This window comes from Polyodon spathula, chromosome 16, assembly GCF_017654505.1.
Source record: "Polyodon spathula isolate WHYD16114869_AA chromosome 16, ASM1765450v1, whole genome shotgun sequence".
In the NCBI taxonomy this organism is placed as follows: Eukaryota; Metazoa; Chordata; class Actinopteri; order Acipenseriformes; family Polyodontidae; genus Polyodon; species Polyodon spathula.
This window is the reverse complement of record NC_054549.1, coordinates 25,995,495-26,014,667: the sequence shown is the minus strand read 5'-3', so window position 1 is coordinate 26,014,667 and position 19,173 is coordinate 25,995,495. Positions and strand designations below refer to the sequence as shown.

The following is a 19,173-nucleotide window of genomic DNA, read 5'->3' as shown; positions in this document are numbered from 1 at the left end:
ACACCGAGGTTTTCATGCAGGTGGTAAAGGATAAAAATGACAAATCTCGAGGTGTTCTAATGTGCACACTACTGTAGATTACGAGCGTGTCGGTTAAAAAGGTTAATCAGAAGAGATTCAACCGTTCATTAAGTGCAGCGTTGCTTCATAGAATGAACTGGAGTATGCTATTGCTTGAACAACTGGTATTGCCAGGATTTGCATATCACAATAAAGTAACACTGCGGAAACGCTTTATTCTAAGTTTAAGTGAGACGTGTGTACGCTGCATACTCCCCAGATGAGAAGAGGGTAAACTCGTTTTACCCTCATTTACTACGACTACTTTTTCTGTAGCTATAAAATTAATCACAAATAGATACACACCAACTACACCAACCACATTCTCAACACAGTTGCAGACAATCGGATCAGGAACCGCGACCCCCTCTTACTACGTCATGGCGCAGAACGCGCCCCCAGACGTCATCATGGGAGTGTTATTTTATGGAGGAATGAAACATCAGCGCAGGCCAGTCACTGTTCCTGTAAGTGTCAAATCTAAATTAACTAACAGCATTTAATTTTACAAGACGGATAAGAAAGTGCTGTCTCAAATTGTGTGATATGTTTATTCGTGTTCTGATAAAGTGTTTGCGCTGTTTTATCGGTAATGTCTGTGTGGGTTTAGTTTTGAGTTTAACAACGCACACACTCACTGTACAGGTTCACTCACACACACACACACACACACACACACACAAAGGGGATACAGAACCTGTGCCACAGTTTCATTCAGTTATATTATGAACGTTTGATTTTAAAATATTTTTACATGCTTATTAAAATATTTAAGTGCAGTATATAAGAATGGTCCACGTTATAAAAAGATTACGTGGGAATCAGATTTTTATTTATATGTTATTTGTTTACTAGGTCTGCTTTTATATATGTTTTGTGTGATCCCGTCTAGGCTCAACTCGACAGTCGTGTCAATTTAGCGAAAACAAGTGTTATTATACGAAATACAGTGCTATGCAACAATCAAGTTATTTTTTTTTATTTATTTTTTTTATCGTGTTATGAAAAAACACAGCATTTGATGTGAACCGGTACTCGCATCTACTGATGTACGCTTCACTCATGATAGTACAAATGATAAATAGTCAAAGTCATGTCATATCGTTAAATAAATCAGAAGCCAACATTTAGCAGACAACACAACACTTGTTTTGATCTGAACACTGTACTTTGCACATTTTGTATTGAACGGTGCTTTCACAAAACCCCCTACCAGCCTCCATTAACGAGTTGTGTGCTTTGTACAGGCAACAACAGTTCCCATTCTAGTGTACAGTAACACTATGTTGTATATTGAATGGAAAAACACAGACAAAGCCAAACTGAATTCTTTGTGTGGTGTGTGTGTGTGTGTGTTTTTTTTTTTTTTTTTTTTAGCCGTATAAAATGTGCTGTCTTAGCACTGTATTTCACATGTACAGTCAGTGAAGCTGCAGTTCCAAAACTTGCAGCTATGTGCGTTTAGATTCTCTGTGCCCCTCTCCCACGACTACCGTCAAACAACTATGGGTCTATTAAAAGACCAAACTGTATGGCTAATCTACAGCTGGTCCAAATGTTGGCATTTCATGTATTCGTTTTTATTTATAGTTACCTTTTAAAGTTGCATTTTGCAGCGCTTGGTTACTGGGAAGTGGAAACAGGGAGCATGGAGGAGCTGCAATGGCATCTGGGAATTAAAGTTCTTGTTTGAGGTTCATAGGGTTAAATACAACTTGGGACTATCACATGTACAAAAAAATGTTTTATTATTTGCAACCTACACTTTTAAGTCCTTTAGCACCACAATCAAAATAGCATCTTAATGTCAGTAGTAAGACTATGATAAAAGTATATGTTCTGTGTTTTGCTGTAGAAAGAATCTAAATTATAATCCAAGTATATTGATTTATTTGTTTAATCTCTAGAGGAATTAGTCACCCTCAATTTGAGAAAAAAATAAGACATCAAATAAAGATTTATTTACAAAGATACAACCTCATTTATGCATATGAGTCATTTATACAAAGAAATAGTTCACTTTTTGCATTGTAATTCTACAAACTCATCAGTCAGGTATACTGGTAAAGCATATTGTATATTGATAAATTAACATGCCTGTAACAACAACTAATCTCTCCTAGTCATCATCCTCTGAGTTTAGTACATGCATCACTATACACAAATTTAAGATGCAGGTCAATTTTGAGAGAAAAAAATGTTTTAAAAAGTGTCTTAAATTTGAAGGAATACGGTAATCAAAGTGTTTAAACTACTGAAAGGAGTAAGCACAGTTAGGCAGGATTTCAGCACAGCTCAGAGACCAGGGTCACCTTTGGAAATTGAGAGGAGACGGACAGATGGTTCTTTTTTACAGAGTGGTGTGAGTGTACAGAATGGGTTACAAAGCCATGTATCACTGTTGAGTTATCGGGATCCTTTCAGAACCAGCTATACAAAGCTGTGGGATCAGTCGGCTACTTGTTTAGTATATGCAAAGCACATATTTGCTTTCAAAAAGGGTGCACTGCTCTTAAAGGGGTTGAATATTTGCCTAGTCATTAACCTGTTTTGTTCATCGTTGGTACTTAACCCTTGTGAAATTGAACCACTATTTTAACTTTACTGATTCCAAGTTCTACTGACCTTTTTCTTTTTTTTTTCATTACACCAAGGGATAAAAATCCATGCAAAATACTATAACATTATGGGTAAAATAATGCTTTTAATATCATAGAAGTAAGCTTTAGTTCAATAATGTAATGCATCTCCATATTAAACATAAAACACAAAAAATTAGAAACAAGTTGTAAACTAAAGCAATTGTATAAACAATTTGTACAGTATTCTGGCCAGGAATTTCGTTTGTTTAAAAATGACCAAGCCTTGTTTTTTAAGTAGCAATGGGGATATTGTTTTCATTATTAATGTTGTCAGGATTACAATTGTGTTAATTATCCCCCACAGTTTTACATGCAGCTAGATAACCACTTTTCAGATTGTCGCAAAACTTGCTAAGGACCTTCTTTAACTCAAGTTTTATAATGTATCCTATACTTGTGGAATATGGAGGGTGATTGTCCATCCAGTTATTGTTTTATGTTATTTTAGAATTGTGTATTCCTAGAGAATCGCATGTCCAATTGTGATGAAATTTTCTAAAGACATTTTTTAGCACAAATTATTGAGTATATAAAGGCTGCCTATCAGTGTGTCTGACCTTTTGTCTGGACATCACACCTACATTATCTAGTTCCAAACTATTATTATTATTATTATTATTATTATTATTATTATTGTTATTATTGTTGTTGTTGTTAAAAGCAGAAAGGCGGGATGCATTCAGTACAGTAGTCGTACACAGCTCTGGGTCCTGGTAGCTATCTAACACTGGAGCATTGTTCTGTGGCGGGAGGTGACTTTTAAGGGGTGCCAATTTGGAGCTCCCCAGAACAGGAAAAAGGGGACCCAGGGCCTTGCTTGAAATTGTAGTTCCTGTACTGAAACTGCACAGCACTAAGAGCCTGAAACCTTCCTAATGCTAGAGTCGAAAAAAGTTACAGCTATGCACAAAAACCAAGCAGCACTTAAACATCACAAGGCTGTTTTTTATGCACAGGAAACCATGTACTACTCGTTATTAATGCCGGTGCATTTAGAAATTAATTATTAATACAAAAACAACATAGAAAGGCAGGCCAAGTTACAGAAAGTGGTTTTGTTGCTTGTTAATGCTTTTTTGAATATAGGAAATTACCATCTAAAAAAATAAACAGATACTGTATTAATTTGTTTCCCTGTTTGTAGTCAATTATTATACGACAGAGGAATTGACTGCCCAGCCTCCAGTGCTTTTCTAGGCTTTGCAAGTCATTAAATCCTACGATAAACCCAATGTAATAAAGGCTTTACTTTTTAAACCTCAGTTTAGTTTTACTGAAGGAAAGGGACACTGAGCTGTGCTTTAAGGACCTGTTATGAAACTGACACAGACTTGCTATAGTTGTAGTTTCAACAATTTTAAACCGTCAGAAATGGCTACAGTATATTATACTTAAATACGCAGTATATCCATGATTTCTATTTAGGGAGTTCTGCCTTATTCAATGTAATGATTAATAACTGTGCTGTATGTGATGATGCTTTTCTATTGGTTAGGAAGGACTGTGGAATTCCCTGTGGTATACAAAGAAATACAGATTTGAATTTGAGACAGCTAGAACTCCTGAAAAATTGCATTTTTAAATTACTGTAAATATTGTGTGTAAACCCAAGAGATGGTAGCTTATTTAATTAAAAAATGTATAAAGTGCTGTGGCTGGGTTCAGCTAGCCAATATGTGCAGCAGCTTTAAGACAGGTGTACCTCTATCCTTGCTCTTAGTTCTATAATGTTCACTACACCTGCCCTTGTTGTCAACTGCATTACCTCACAAAACACCTCAACACATTGCAGATACTTCAATGCTGTACTTCTGATCAGTTTCATAAAGTAGCCTAAAAGAATGTCGACAGTGGCTGGGTTTACATGGACGTGAAAATCGACTCTACAGTCATGACTCTGATGTTGTCACGCGAATACATCGTGAAACAGCAAAGGTTGTCCTTTTGGCTGTGCAACTTTAAGGGCAGGGTCAGTCTCTTTTTAATTATAAAAATAGCTGTAAAAACCTAAGTAAACCGGAGCAAGAATCATGCTTGTGGCTCAAGAGATTTCAGCAGTCAAGATCCAGTTCTTCTGACTTAATCTCACAGACACACACAAAGTGTACATTTATGGACTACTTTAACACTAGAACTGCCACAGTTATATTCTTACCTACAACCGCCGACGGCAGTCATTATCACAGTACATTTTAAACATCAATATTAAAATGAAAGACTACCGGATACAACTCAAAAGTTTTATTCAAGCACATCATATCAAACACCCGCACAGCCGAAAGGTAAAAGTATTTAAATGAACAATTAAACATAAAAGAGTTTATTTTCAAACTTACCATATATAAATGAAAAACTGTAATAAAATACAAATTTCAAAAGAAATTAGAGTAAACAGGTTTATGTACATACAAAACTGTAAAAACAAAAGTATTCTTTAATCTAAAACGAAAGTAACATCTCTTGTGTGTGTGTCACTCAGTGCAGCACAGAATCCAGGTTGAGCTGCGTTTCTCTGCTGCTTTGCAGTTTTCTGATCAAATTGTTTCTGCCGAAGCGTTGTGGCTAGCTTCAAGATGAAATCTCTCCTACTGATTTTCCCCAGTGCATTCCTTGTACAAAACAAAGGAATTGATGGCTGCTAGGTCCAGTAGAGACAACAGCACTCAAATGCAAGCCCATGCTTGAGTTATTTTAAAGAAAATAAATGGCAAACATTTAGAATGTTCATTTCATTTAACTTTTTTTTTCAGAAGAAAATATGGGTTGAGGAAGTGTCTAAAAAAAACGCACAGACTCCTACTTTGACTGAAACTCAAACAGACTGATAATATCAGAACGTGCCACACCCTGTGTGTGTGTGTGCACAAGATCAGTACTGTGTTTGTCAGCTAAGAGACACAATGACCTTTGATAATACCGGCATTAGGGATGGGCCAGTATAAAATTTTCAAGGTATGACCGTCAAAAAAATACTGTGGTAACCTTAACACCAAGGTATACAGTACATCATGCAAGTTTTAAAACAAAGGCTTACAAAAAATGGAGAAATACTACACTATTGTAAATTACTTCAATTATGGTCATTCACCAAAAAAATCACAACTCCTTTCACAGAATGATTTCAACTTTGGCATTTTATATAATACTATACCAGAAAGCTGAAAAAATGTGATTGCAATTTAACTTGTTTTTGTTTTAAAGAATTCTAAAACTTTAAATGAACACCCAATATATACAATATATTATTTTAATAAGAAGAATATCTATCATTTGCTCAAAACAAGGTGAAGCTGCAGTATAAAATAAATAAGTACATAAATGTAAGAGCAGAGATGAGTTGTTTATTTTTGGTACAGGGGAAATAAAATATGTATAGCAACACCATAACAAATAAATATAATTTAATACTAAGACATATGTTATTGGATTAATATCTACAGTTCACGTGACATTGCACATGTAAGCTTCCAAAAAAAAAAAAAATCTTGTTTTACCTAAAAAAGTTGAAATACTGTTAATAACAACAATAAGTAGACTATCCTACTGCAGTCACTCTTCTCTGCTACTGAGATATTGACATTTCTGTGTCATTGACAGTTTCTTTCAAAACAGTTTTCAAAATACAGTATAATCTGTTCACAAAAAAGGTCCTTCTCAGACACTTTGCTGAGGATGCAAGTATCATCGCTTGGTTTAGTGGCATGTTTGCAGTAGAAAAATGCAGAGGCAAAATGGCGGTCATGATGGTGATTGACAGCAAGGTGGAAGTGGGTGGAACATTCAGCTTGAGACTTGGTGAGAAAGCTGAGTAGTGCTGAGACTTGATTTTACATGATGTTGAATGGAAAGGTGTTCATATGGAAATGGCCTTTTCTTTGACTTTGTTCATAGGAACATGAACTTATTGTTAACCGTTGTATACCCTAATTACGGTAATAGCGATGTAGAATAACAGGACCGGTGTACAGACTCACCCATAGCCTGTACATCCTGTTGATATTAGAGTCTCATTTTAATGACTTTATGTCTTTTGTTGTGCATCAATTTGATCAAACAAGGGTTGTAATCAGGGTTGGGTTCAATTCCTTTTTTTTCAATTCCAATTCCTTTTTAAAATCAATTCCCAATTCTAATTCCTTTGAAGGACTTGGAGCTAAAACTGGAAATTTATATTTTAGAGACATCATAATTGTCGTGATTGCTCAACTGCTTTCATTTTGAAGCCAATTTAATTGACTAACAATGACTTCAGTTTAGGTAATGTGTCGCCACTGTGAGAAGTTCATTTGAGCAGCATACTGCTATTTGATGTGTTGGAGTAGAATGGTGCAGTTAGTTAGGTTAAAGTATAATAAAAGAAAACAGTGAGGAGAATTATTACTCTGAATAACTGAAGTTGATTTAGCGGGCAGTGTATAAGATGTTAGTGTTGATGGTGGGGTCATACATCTGCTGTGATTTGCTTTGCGACACAAGTCAATATTGTAAACAGTCAGTATGCCAGCCACTCCTAAGGCTACAAAACTGGCAGATGTGGACAACTTTTTGGCCCACACTGCAATACAAGTCATCCTACCAGAAGAGGCACATGAAGGTAAGTTAATCATGACATTTGTGTTAATTATTCAGCAGCAAATGAGTAAAACAGAGAGAATTGAGTGTGCTTCCAGAAGTTTTTTTTATTTTTTTATTGTAATTTGTGTTGACTATTGCGTTTGTGTATTTTCAGACAAAGCATCATTCTCTCTATTGAGCTGATCAACACACCACCCTCATGATCTGACCGCACTCAGCCATCTGCCTTCTCCATTACAAAGTGACCTCATACATCTCTCTATGGATATTGCTGCCTCCTGTGAGTTTAAGGCCACTGCCGAGCCCTGCTGCACCTTGCCCAGCGTACACATCTCAACTGCACACTTCCCCCCCCTGCGCTCTGCAGCAGGCCCAGGATATGTGTCTCACCATTGACAATCTGGAGTAGTAGGGATATGCGTTCCTTCATCAGGATATCTGGTCTCTACACCTTGGATTATACCATGCATAAGGCTGTATTTTTTCATGGTTACCACAGATTTCATGATTTCCATCTATTGTACCCACTGCTGTGTAATATGTAGTTCCCTTTTCTGGAAGAGTGGTGTAAATCTACATATTTTGATCACTTAAAAATAAATACAGCAAACGTTTGCCTTATTGACACAGTACCTGTTATACTGTATTTAGGAACCTGGCAACTGGTTTAGTTTTCTTCCGGTAAATGCTTGAACACACTACATAGAGCTTTACAATGTCTTCAATGAAAAAAGCACCAGCTACATCAAAGATCAAAAATGTTTCTGCTCGATCGCACTGTCCAGTAGAAGAAGGGGACATTTCATGTGTCTGTTATTTTTACGTGCATTTATGTATTTATTTATTTTGTTTGAGAATTCACTGATGGTGAAAATAGAATGGCTTTAAAATGTGGACTTAAAAAACAATATATTCTGCACTTTTGCATTTCAGGTAAGCATGTATATGTTTAATAACTCCAGAAAATGGTCAGTTTTTAATGTGGCAGTGCTATTTTTTCTGCTTTGATACATATTATGTTTAATCATGGAATATTTTGAAATATCTATTTTTAGATCGTGAGAATAGCAGTTTTTTTTTTTTTTTTTACCATGAAAGAATTACAGCCCTAACCATGCACAGTATTGTGGTTGCCTGCAAGAGGTTTAAGGGATCCCATACAGCAGACAATATTCACCACAGGTACCAGGAGACCATTGCCTGGTACAACCTTGCCTGCCACATCTCCGTCATGGTCATTGACAAATCAGCCAATATGGTGAAGACGTTGCTCGAGAGGAGGATGAGCTTAAAGCAGAGGGTGAAGAAATGACTGTCACTGATGACTCTGATTACCTTCCCCCTGAAAGCAGCTCCTGTTTTGCTCACACTCTGCAGCTAGCGGTTAAGGATAGGCTTCAGGAGGCTGGTCAAAGTGTGCATGTGACAACAATATCCCAAGCACTCCACAAATCTGGCCTGTATGGTAGGGTGGCAAGAAGGAAGCCATTACTCAAGAAAGCCCACCTTGAATCCCATTTGAAGTATGCAAGAAAACACTCGGGAGATTCTGTAGCCATGTGGAAAAAAGTTTGGTGGTCTGACAAAACTAAAATGGAACTTTTTGGCCTAAATGCAAAGCGTTATGTTTGGCACAAACCCAATGTGAAGCATGGTGGTGGCAGCATTATGGGGATGTTTCTCATCGGCAGGGTCTGGGGCACTTGTGAAGATAGAAGGGATAATTGATGGAGCAAAGTACAGAGAAGTCCTTGATGAAAACCTGCTGCTCTCTGCAAGAAAGCTGAAACTGGGACGGAAGTTCACCTTTCAGCGAGGCAACGACCCAAAGCACACAGCCAAAGCTACATAAACGTAAATGTCCTTGAGTGGCCCAGTCAGAGCCTTGACCTAAATTCAATCAAGAATTTGTGGCATGACTTGAAGATTGCTGTCCATCAACACTCCCCAAGGAACTTGACAGAGCTTGAACAGTTTTGTAAAGAAGAATGGTCATATATTGCCAAATCGAGGTGTGCAAAGTTGGTTGAGACCTATCCCAGACTCACAGCTGTAATTGCTGCCAAAGGTGCTTCCACCAAGTATTAATCTTTCAGTTTTGTATATATATATATATATATATATATATATATATATATATATATAATATATAATATATATTTCTCCTTAACTTTTTTCACCTTAACAGTGTGGAGTATGGTGTTGTAGATAAGTGGGGGAAAAAAAATCCTCTTTTAATTGCATGAAATTCTGAGGTACTGACACAACAAAATGCGAAAAAAATTGAAGGGGGTGTAGACTTCAATTTTCAAGTGTGTCTTTATATATATATATATATTAGACACACACTATACCTTTTGTTTTAATGTTTTATTTTCCCATTTGTTTTGACAGTGAACCTTGAGCAATCGACATGCTAGACTGAGGTGAGCCGATGGTAGGTATCTTTTGTACAATTTTCTATTTAACTGTCAGACTGTAGAATCATAAATCTTTGCTTAGACCTAACCTGTTTGCTGCCTAAATGCATTATCTCCTTTCACCTTATAGTCTATTAAGCTCTACTTGTAAAATACTGAATTTGGCATGTCCTAGTCAGTGCTTACATTTGCATCCCTCCAACCACTTTTCAGGCTCCACTGGCTATATTCGACACCCCTAGTGATCATGCTGAGTCCCTTCTTAGCTGTATAACTGGCATTCCATCATTAAACTGCACCAAAATTTGTATAGAGACAGTCTATGGCTGTGAAATGTTCAAATAAAGGATTGGGGCCTGAGTTGTTGTTCCTTAAACTTCTGCCCATCTATAGCTCTGAACCGCATGCTGCAGCAGATCCAAGGGGCTCCCATGATGAAGCGAGGGACCAGCTTGCAGAGCCGGCGGAGCAGCAAGACCACGAGCGAGCCACCGAAGGGGAGCCCGCAGATCCACAGGCGCATCTCCCAGGAATCGACACTTTGTGGTCGGCCACGCTCATCCTCCACTACAGACTCCCCCTGCAGCTCTACATTGGCTGAGGTAACCAACTGCTACCTTCCCTATGAGGAGGCCGAGCAAGTAAGTGACAGCAAGTTTTTAACCTATAGCACAATGCTGACAAAAGAAAACGGTTCAACAGAAGTTTGTGTGCCCTGTATGGTCGTTGACTGGAATTTGTTTATTATTGCCTGCTATGTCTATACAGTATGTCTTACTTTTTACATCCAGTCTTACGTTATCTAGTGAACTGCTTATCCAATTGTGGATGCTTGTTAAGAACATTCTTTAGCACTAGCTGTTCAGGGTATAAGCTGTGTTATGTAATGCAGCAGGTGGTATTGAAGGTATGTAACTATAGCAATATCCCACAGGACACCGACTAAAACACAAGTCTGTTAAAAAAAAAAAAAACTAATGGAAATATGGAAAAAGTATGGAATTTTGATGTTGAAAAAGTATATAAGAACATAAGAACATAAGAAAGTTTACAAACGAGAGGAGGCCTTCGGAGTAGCTTATTGATCCCAGAATCTCATCAAGCAGCTTCTTGAAGGATCCCAGGGTGTCAGCTTCAACAACATTGCTGGGGAGTTGTTTCCAGACCCTCAATTCTGTGTGTAAAAAAGTGCCTCCTTTTTTCTGTTCTGAATGCACCTTTGTCTAATCTCCATTAGTGACCCCTGGTCCTTGTTTCTTTTTTCAGGTCGAAAAAGTCCCTTGGGTTGACATTGTCAATACTTTTTAGAATTTTGAATGCTTGAATCAGGTCGCTGCGTAGTCTTCTTTGTTCAAGACTGAATAGATTAAATTCTTTTAGCCTGTCTGCATATGACATGCCTTTTAAACATGGAAGAATTCTGGTCGCTCTTCTTTGCACTCTTTCTAGAACAGCAATATCCTTTTTGTAGCGAGGTGACCAGAACTGAATACAATATTTAAGATGAGGTCTTACGAATGCATTGTACAGTTTTAACATTTAACATAACAACTTCCCTTGATTTAAATTCAACTTTTCACAATATATCCAAGCATCTTGTTGGCCTTTTTTTTTATAACTAACTAATATTGTCTAGATGAAGACATTTCTGAGTCAACAAAAACTCCCAGGCCTTTTTCATAGATTCCTTCAATTTCAGTATCTCCCATCTGATATTTATAATGTACATTTGTATTGCCTGTATGCAGTACCTTACACTTTTCTCTATTAAATGTCATTTGCCATGTGTCTGCCCAGTTCTGAATCTTGTCTAGATCATTTTGAATGACCTATGCTGCTGCAGCAGTGTTTGCCACTCCTCCTATTTTTGTGTCGTCTGCAAATTTAACAAGTTTGCTTACTATACCAGAATCTAAATCATTAATGTAGATTAGGAATAGCAGAGGACCTAATACTTATCCCAGTGGTACTCCACTGGTTATCTCACTTCATTTTGAGGTTTCTCCTCTAATCAGTACTTTCTGTTTTCTACATGTTAACCACTCCCTAATCCATGTACATGCATTTCCTTAGCGTGAGATACCCTGAGATACTGTACCTATATTGAGTACAGTATACTGTGTACAAATCACTGTCCATAGGTCAATTATGGGCAACGTAACATTTTTTCTGGACAACCAAATGTCGACAATGAACTGCCCAAAGGGCAAGTACCATTACCAAAATTTTGCGAGCCCTGCAAATAGAAACAGTCTTCTTTAGTGACTACTGAACTGATGCTTTCTTCATTAGTCCAAAAATATTCATAATTTTCAAGATTGAAGAGCGACTGTGAAAACACTGACTGTGCGCAGAGCCTTCATGGGGCTGACATTTCTAAGCAGAGGATAAAAGTGGAAGGGCAAATAAATTTAGAGTTGCATGGTTTTTCCCAGGTGGGGTCGGGGTACCTGAAACCAAAGATGTGTTTTTTTTTTTTTTGGCCTAATTATATATTACAATACTGTGAGTAATGATGTATTACATTACTGTGAGTAATTGTATATTACATTACTGTGAGTAATTATATATTAGATTACTGTGAGTAATTATATATTACACTACTGTATGTATTTAGATTTTTTTTGCTAGTATTCATTGTTTTTCAGATAGTAAAGTTATTTTCTCCATTAAAATGTATATGCTTTTTTCCTTGAGTGATTATTGAAAGTCCTATGCACAAAAGGCACAGTATTGTATGGATTCCACTAGTGTTGAACTCTGGTCTTGCATTACTGTAAAACATGAAATGTTTGCAAGCAAGATATTTTCACAAATTTTACTGTTTCTTATATTTGTATATTTTGTATTCATATACTGTTTTTCATGGTACATATGGTGACACAACTCTGTAGCAGGTATACTGGCCTATACCAAAGAGTACACTGTGTTGGACATTTTACTCCACCCTACCTGGCAGCTTTGTCCAGGTGTATTTGCATGTAAACTATTATTTATTTTTTAGCAGACGCCCTTATCCAGGACGACTTACAATTGTTACAAAATATCACAGTACAAAGTAGCACATTACAAAATATCACATTGTATATATTATATATATATATATATATATATATATATATATATATATATATATATATTAACATTATAATTGTAATTGTAACATTAGCATTTTAAACTAGTATCAATGTTATTGGGGAAAATCTGATGGCCTCCTTTGCTTTGTGTTCAAAGATGGCTGTCGTATGTGGTTGTTTGACTTTTTGGATTTCGGATGATAAAAATCTGTTAAAAAAAAAAAAAAAAAAAAAAAAAAAAAAACAGTCCTTAACAAAACATTCATTATAACTGTGCTGAAGGTTTGGTGAGCAATGCAGACTTTCATTGTTTTCTTCTTGAGTCAGGGCCAAAGTAGAAGTTTACCGGTAACTCGTGGAGTCTGGGTTACAGACTTGGTTATTGGGTGTTGGGCTCCGTCTTCCGGAATTTAGACATAATAGTTAAGCAGGGAAACCTTTTAAAAGTATATAACAAACAAAAAGATTTAAACAAAACACACAACACTGAAAATAAAGGGAGCGTTGGCCAAACAAACAGACAGACAAAACAGACGTGGACGAACAGAAAACAAGTACCGTGCTGGAGCTGCCAGCACGAAATAGCAATTGTTATTGAGATATCGATTTCTGTCTCACCCGTTCTCCACTCACAAACACACACAACCCAGAGTGAGTGAAAACATGCTGCTTTTATGCAGCTGTACTGAGACTCGATTACTAATCAATCATTCAATTGGAGTCTCGGTACAACTTCACGTGAATTAGTGAAGTGCAATTTCCCATGCTCACATATTATTACATTTTACCTGCATGTGAAGTGCTGTGCAATCCTCGTGCCTAAATACAAATAAACATAAAATACACTCATGCTCGTAACCCATATTTATATCCTGTGTATTTTATACATAAACACCAACATTAACACACTACATACAACATAAAATGGATGGGACACTCCGCCACTGGTCCACAGGGGCATGTTTAACATTTCTGTTCTTTGCCCATTAAGCTTTCTTAGCACAGCAATAACAATCCATGATGTGGTACGGAACAAAAAAGCCAGAGCACTTGTTATACGTGTATTTTTTTTTTAAATCGCCCTTACTGTAGTGATTTAGAGGACAGATCTCAACCCCCAGTGCACTAGTGTGTACATTTTAAAAAGCTTTAAAATAGCTATAGGGTAGTAAAATGAAGTGCTTGTAGTTTTAATTTATTCAATTATAATAGTGTTTTTAGGTTGCTTATAAACATTTAGGGTCTTATTACAATTTACAGCATGGAATACAAATATTCTATCAGTATAGATCTAGCAAGAACCATAATTTAAGTGCTTCTTCATGTATCTACAGTGGCTTTTCATCCCACTTCATACCAGTATTGTGGTGATTTTCAGTCACTGTTCATTAAATTAATCTGCATTAGTTTTAAATATATAGATTCTGGAAACATTGCACACATTAAAATTACAATGTAATTACATTAAAATGTGTACCTGAAATCAGTACTAGACAATGAAGAATGCTGTATTATTAAAATATTTCAACCAATTTAATTCAATACAATATTCTTCTCTTCAGGCTAATTTTGAGTTTCAAATACAGTTGTGTCAAACTGGCATTATAACTATAATGATGAAGTTTTTTATTTCTGGTGCAGATTTGATTGGAGGTGTGTGTGGTTTATATTCAGTTCAGTTGAGGTTCTTATCTCTTGCCTGTTTCCATGCCCCGCCCTTGTGCTCTGAAAAGAGAAAGGGGTCTCTCTCTCTCTCTCTCTCTCTCTCTCCCTCTCCCTCTCCCTCTCTCTCACACACAGATACAGAGAGCTCCAGCAGCCTCTGAAAGCTAATAGCACTAAGAGGAGGAGGGGTGGTAGACCTAGTCAGCACAGATCCCCCTCCCCATCCAAACATCACAGCTGACTCACAGGAAGTGTTAACATGACCAAGCCTTTCTAAGCGTTAGCACGCTGTGGGATCCATACCTTACTGCATGTGAAAAATCAGAAGATAAAACAGAGCTGGGGCAGTTGCTTTTCATTAACATCATGTAGCAGCACTGACACTGACTGACTAACTGTCTGACAGGGTCCTGTCTATCAAGGGTTAACACTGCTGTTGCTTTGTCTGAAAGATAATAAAAGTGACAATGGTACAGCGCTTCAGTCTGAGGAGGCAGTTTTCTAAGGTGGGTCTGTGTGTGTGTGTGTGTGTGTGTGTGTGTGTTAGTCTCAACACAAAGGGGAAGTAGATACTTCCTCCCTCTCCCTGGTTTTGTCCCTGTCTTTGTTCATTTCCAGACACACCGGTCCAGTCTTGTTGGCGGGTTTCTTTATGATTAGGGCAGGTGGTTTAACTGTACAAGCCTCGCAGGCACTGTGGTTTCCTTGTCCTAATGTGATTGTAATTAACTGTACCTGCTGCCTCTCTCTCAAGTGACAGAAAACAGCAGAAAACATTTGCGTTTACATTACAAATAGCAAGCCCGTTGTATCCTTGATTGCCAGATTGTGCCTGAATGAAGTATGTGCATTTTTAGTTTTTTTTTAGTTTTTTATTTTGCTAAAACCAGATCCTTGCCTAATTTAAATATTGGTAGAATTTAAAACAATTTCGAGTGGAATTCAGATTTGACCTTGTTTAAATAAAGAAATAAAAAAGAAAAAATAAATTAATGTCAACCCTTTGTTTCAACTAATACATGTGAATTCCATCTTAAATCTGAAATATTTTAAATATCTTAAATTTTTTTTCAGTATTGCTGATTTTACCAAATAATAACTGCTCTTTTTAAAATAACGGGTTTGTTCTGTTGTCAGGGCTTAGTGAAAAGAACAAAAGAATAAAGTATGTTTGGTACCAGATGTTAAAGGTTGTAATACTTGCTGCATTAAAAGTCCTATGGTGTTTTATATATAAAACAAACACTGAGTTAGTAAAGACAGTGAGTGATTTGTAGGCATCTGGTTTATGGTTTTTGTTTGCTGGCAAGGTTTTGCATGTTTTTGCAGCAGTGAGCTAATGATAATCTTGTGATTCAATGCATACTTGTGTACCTAGCGATTTAAAGTGTGTATTCTAGATCCAGTTCAGCAACATTTGCAGGGATTAACCAAGTATGTTGGTATCCCTTAATTGGTATTCATTATGCAATAGTTCTACAGAGATGACTGAATCTATAAAAAACAGGCTATTTAGGTCAGACCAAGACAGGAAACTAGTCTTAGCCAGGGTTAGGTGGGTTTGCATCTTAGACTTGCGATTCCCAACCTTATCTATGAATAAATACAGTAGAAGGAAGGTGGGACTCTTTTCGCAAAAGTTGCACCTTTCTGACTTGCTTTGAGTGTATACATGACAAGTGATGTGTATTCTTTGAGAAACCCCAATAAGTCGTTTAGTTCACAACTTCAGCCTTGCCTTGTTTACTGCAATACTCTAACAGCATGTATTTAATCCCGACATTATTATTTTTTATTTACGTCATTAAATAATTTTATTTAGTTTTATCTGCCTTTCATCCCTTCATTTTAACAAAAAGAAAGCATGCTGAGCTACCTGTTTCATCCAGAGCTTCCACCGCATGCTGAAATAGTGTTGCATTGCTTTGTCAAGGCCGGTCAACTCCCATCAATCCCCATATACACAGCATCAAAAGAAACGTATCACTTATATTTGAGCATCAAAAGAAACCTAGCACTTTTATATTTGGATAAAATTCACTTGATGTAATTGTACCGTCTCGCCAGGTTTGTACTTGTTGGTTGTGATCACCCAAGATGGTGAGCCACAGTACGCTGCCCTCGTCCACCCTCCAACATGCCAATTGCACAAAGGTGCTGCTCTCTTGACAGACGTGGCATATTGTTTTTGTGTTTTTCTGTGATTTTCTTTATTGCTTTTATTCAAGCTTGCAATTCAACAGCTGAAATCATTCCATATCCAGTGTCTCACTAATTAGGTGATTAAGTGCATATGCTTCAGTCATAGTCACTCAAGCGTGTCATGGTCAAGCATGAATGATTGAGTGATTAAAAAGAAACCTAAAACATTTCATCAATGTCCATCATATATAAACCTTTAAAATAAATGTGTTATAATAGTGATACGTTTCTTTCGATTCTTAATAAAAGCCAGCGTTTCTGCAAATCTGACTGCTGGCATAAGACATGCATTGCATGGATTCTATAGGGCATAAGGTGAATAAAGAAGAGTTATTTAAATAAAACAATAGCAATAGATTTGAAGAGCTAGTGTTGTTTTTTCAGTTAACTGTGATATACAAACATTAGCTTTCAAGACTCTTCTTCAAGGGTATGTGGCAATCTTAAGAAGTAGGTGTTACTGTTTATCTACCAAATGAATTGTCAGATGTTGTGTGTATCTGTAAATCCTAGTTAATCTAATAGACTGTAAAATATCTATCACCAATATGACCTTGATTTAACACAGCAAAAAAATAAAAAGTTAAAACAAATGATACAATAATACCTTTTACTACTTTTGTTAATGAGCTTAAAATATAGTACTGGTAACAGTTTAGGCTATACAATATTATTGCAAATAACGTAAAGTACAGATTACTGCATTCATCTTTGTTTGGGGCTAAACACAAATTTTAAAAAACAATAAATTGTGCTTTTGGTGTGGTGTTGGTCTCTGTACAGCAATAATGTTATTGTTTTTTTGTGTTTGTTTTTTTAAACTTGTATGTCTGCGTTTTGATTAGCTTAATTAGGGAATGTTGCATACATCCAGAACCCATGTTACATTTCATGGGAAAACAGTGTGGCGTGGTTTATTTCTTTTTTTTTTTTTTTTTTTACCATTTAACTCAGGTTTACAGATATCTTTAGGGCTGTCAGACTTATAGAGCTGTCACCACCCTTTGGTCCGTGCATTCATGTTGCTCTTCCATAAAACCCAATTGGTCCTTGTTTTTCACTTTGTACCCTGTGGAAACTGGAACACTGCCATTCATCCCCACCTTTTAGAAAAGTTTCACGATCATGTAAACTCTGATTGTATTAGAGAGAGGCAGATGTTAATCAATTAACCATTGCTTTTACTAACTCTGTACTGTATATATTTAATGCTTTGGTTTGTGACAAAGAAATGTGGTTAGCAGCTGTGCTTTAAAACAGACTCAATGTGATTTGTATGCATGCAGAACAGAGATCAAAAGTAATCCAATTGTGCAAATGAGTTCTCTACAAGAAACGGATCTGTCATGTTACTGTTACTGTAACTGAACTTCTAACTTTTTATCTAGCATATTGATGGCAAATATTGCCCAGGTAGTATTTCTACTTTCAAGCTAATGTTCTGATCATGGTAAAGACTAAAGGACTTATTGATGAAACATAGTGATGAAACCGCAGCTGATGTTGAATCGTTGGGCTCCCTTCTTGTTCTGTTCCATTCAGTTTTATCTGTTTTGTTTTTCACTGCACGTCCTACTTTAGTTATGTTACAATCTTGCTTTAAGCAAGCCCTTATTTATCATGAAAGCTGGTTTAGAATTGGTGTTGATACTGACATGCCCCCACCACCACCACACACACTTGGCACAATTACAACATAATCTCTTTGGACAATAAGTGCACTGTACAGAGCTTGTGGGTAGCTGGAGTCCCATTTTACATTGTCATCAGAACACAGATTTAATCAGTGACTGCCCGCTATTCCATTGTTGTAACAGTAGTTTGTAACCCTCTGTAGAATATTAGATTGCAAACCTGTCTCAAAAGCCCATACAGGAGCTCCCAGTTGCTGGGTTAACTGTTTTTTATTGGTACAAGGATTTAATTTATATTGTTAACCATGGAACACATTGTTATTACTAAAACTAATTTAATTGGTCCCAGAACATTGTCATTCTGTATCTTAAAGGATCCTTGGTAACCTATTCCATACACTCACCACTAACTTAAGCTTTCACTGTTAACAAACTAAAAAAAAAAATTATATTAGTTACAATGGAAATGGATAGGAGGATTGAAAAGCATCCACTGCCTTTTAAACACGAAAGACCTCCATGTTTGCGCATTCTCAGAACAAGTTCATTATTAACTGGGGCCATTGCCTCAGTAAACAGATTGCACATTGGATGCTTTCTGTAGCCTTGTTTAATTGAGAACACCTAATGTATGCTGGGCTGTATTGTGCTGTCCTCATGGAAATAGCTTATCCAGCAACAGATGCGGTCCTGTTTATAAATGAAAGGTGCAATAATTCAGTGTGTCCTTAACAACAAGTGAGCCATTTAAAATAATTAGAGCAAATGTCTCTTTATCTTGATGTGGAAATTACTGAACTGTGTCACCTTCTTTTTATACAAATAAGTTGTTTTAAACCAAAAAAAAAGATTATGAAGATTTGATATCTAAATATACAGTACCAGTCAAAAGTTTGAG

General features: G+C 36.6%; 1 protein-coding gene across 6 annotated transcripts in view; it reads left to right on the top strand.

Annotated features, from left to right (window-relative positions):
- Window positions 1-430: 430 nt before the first annotated feature.
- Window positions 431-19,173, top strand: part of LOC121329036 (transmembrane and coiled-coil domains protein 1-like) — a 37,846-nt gene continuing 19,103 nt past the window's right edge. The window contains exons 1-4 of one of the 6 annotated variants that reach the window (XM_041274277.1): window positions 431-527; window positions 7,432-7,557; window positions 9,672-9,714; window positions 10,091-10,338. In XM_041274277.1, coding sequence (XP_041130211.1) covers window positions 10,102-10,338 — 237 coding nt within the window. In that variant the 5' untranslated portion in view covers window positions 431-527; window positions 7,432-7,557; window positions 9,672-9,714; window positions 10,091-10,101. Of the gene's footprint in view, window positions 528-7,431; window positions 8,211-9,322; window positions 9,346-9,671; window positions 9,715-10,090; window positions 10,339-14,238; window positions 14,946-19,173 lie in introns of those variants that run through there. The other 5 variants (XM_041274279.1, XM_041274275.1, XM_041274276.1 and 2 more) reach the window with 5 other exon arrangements.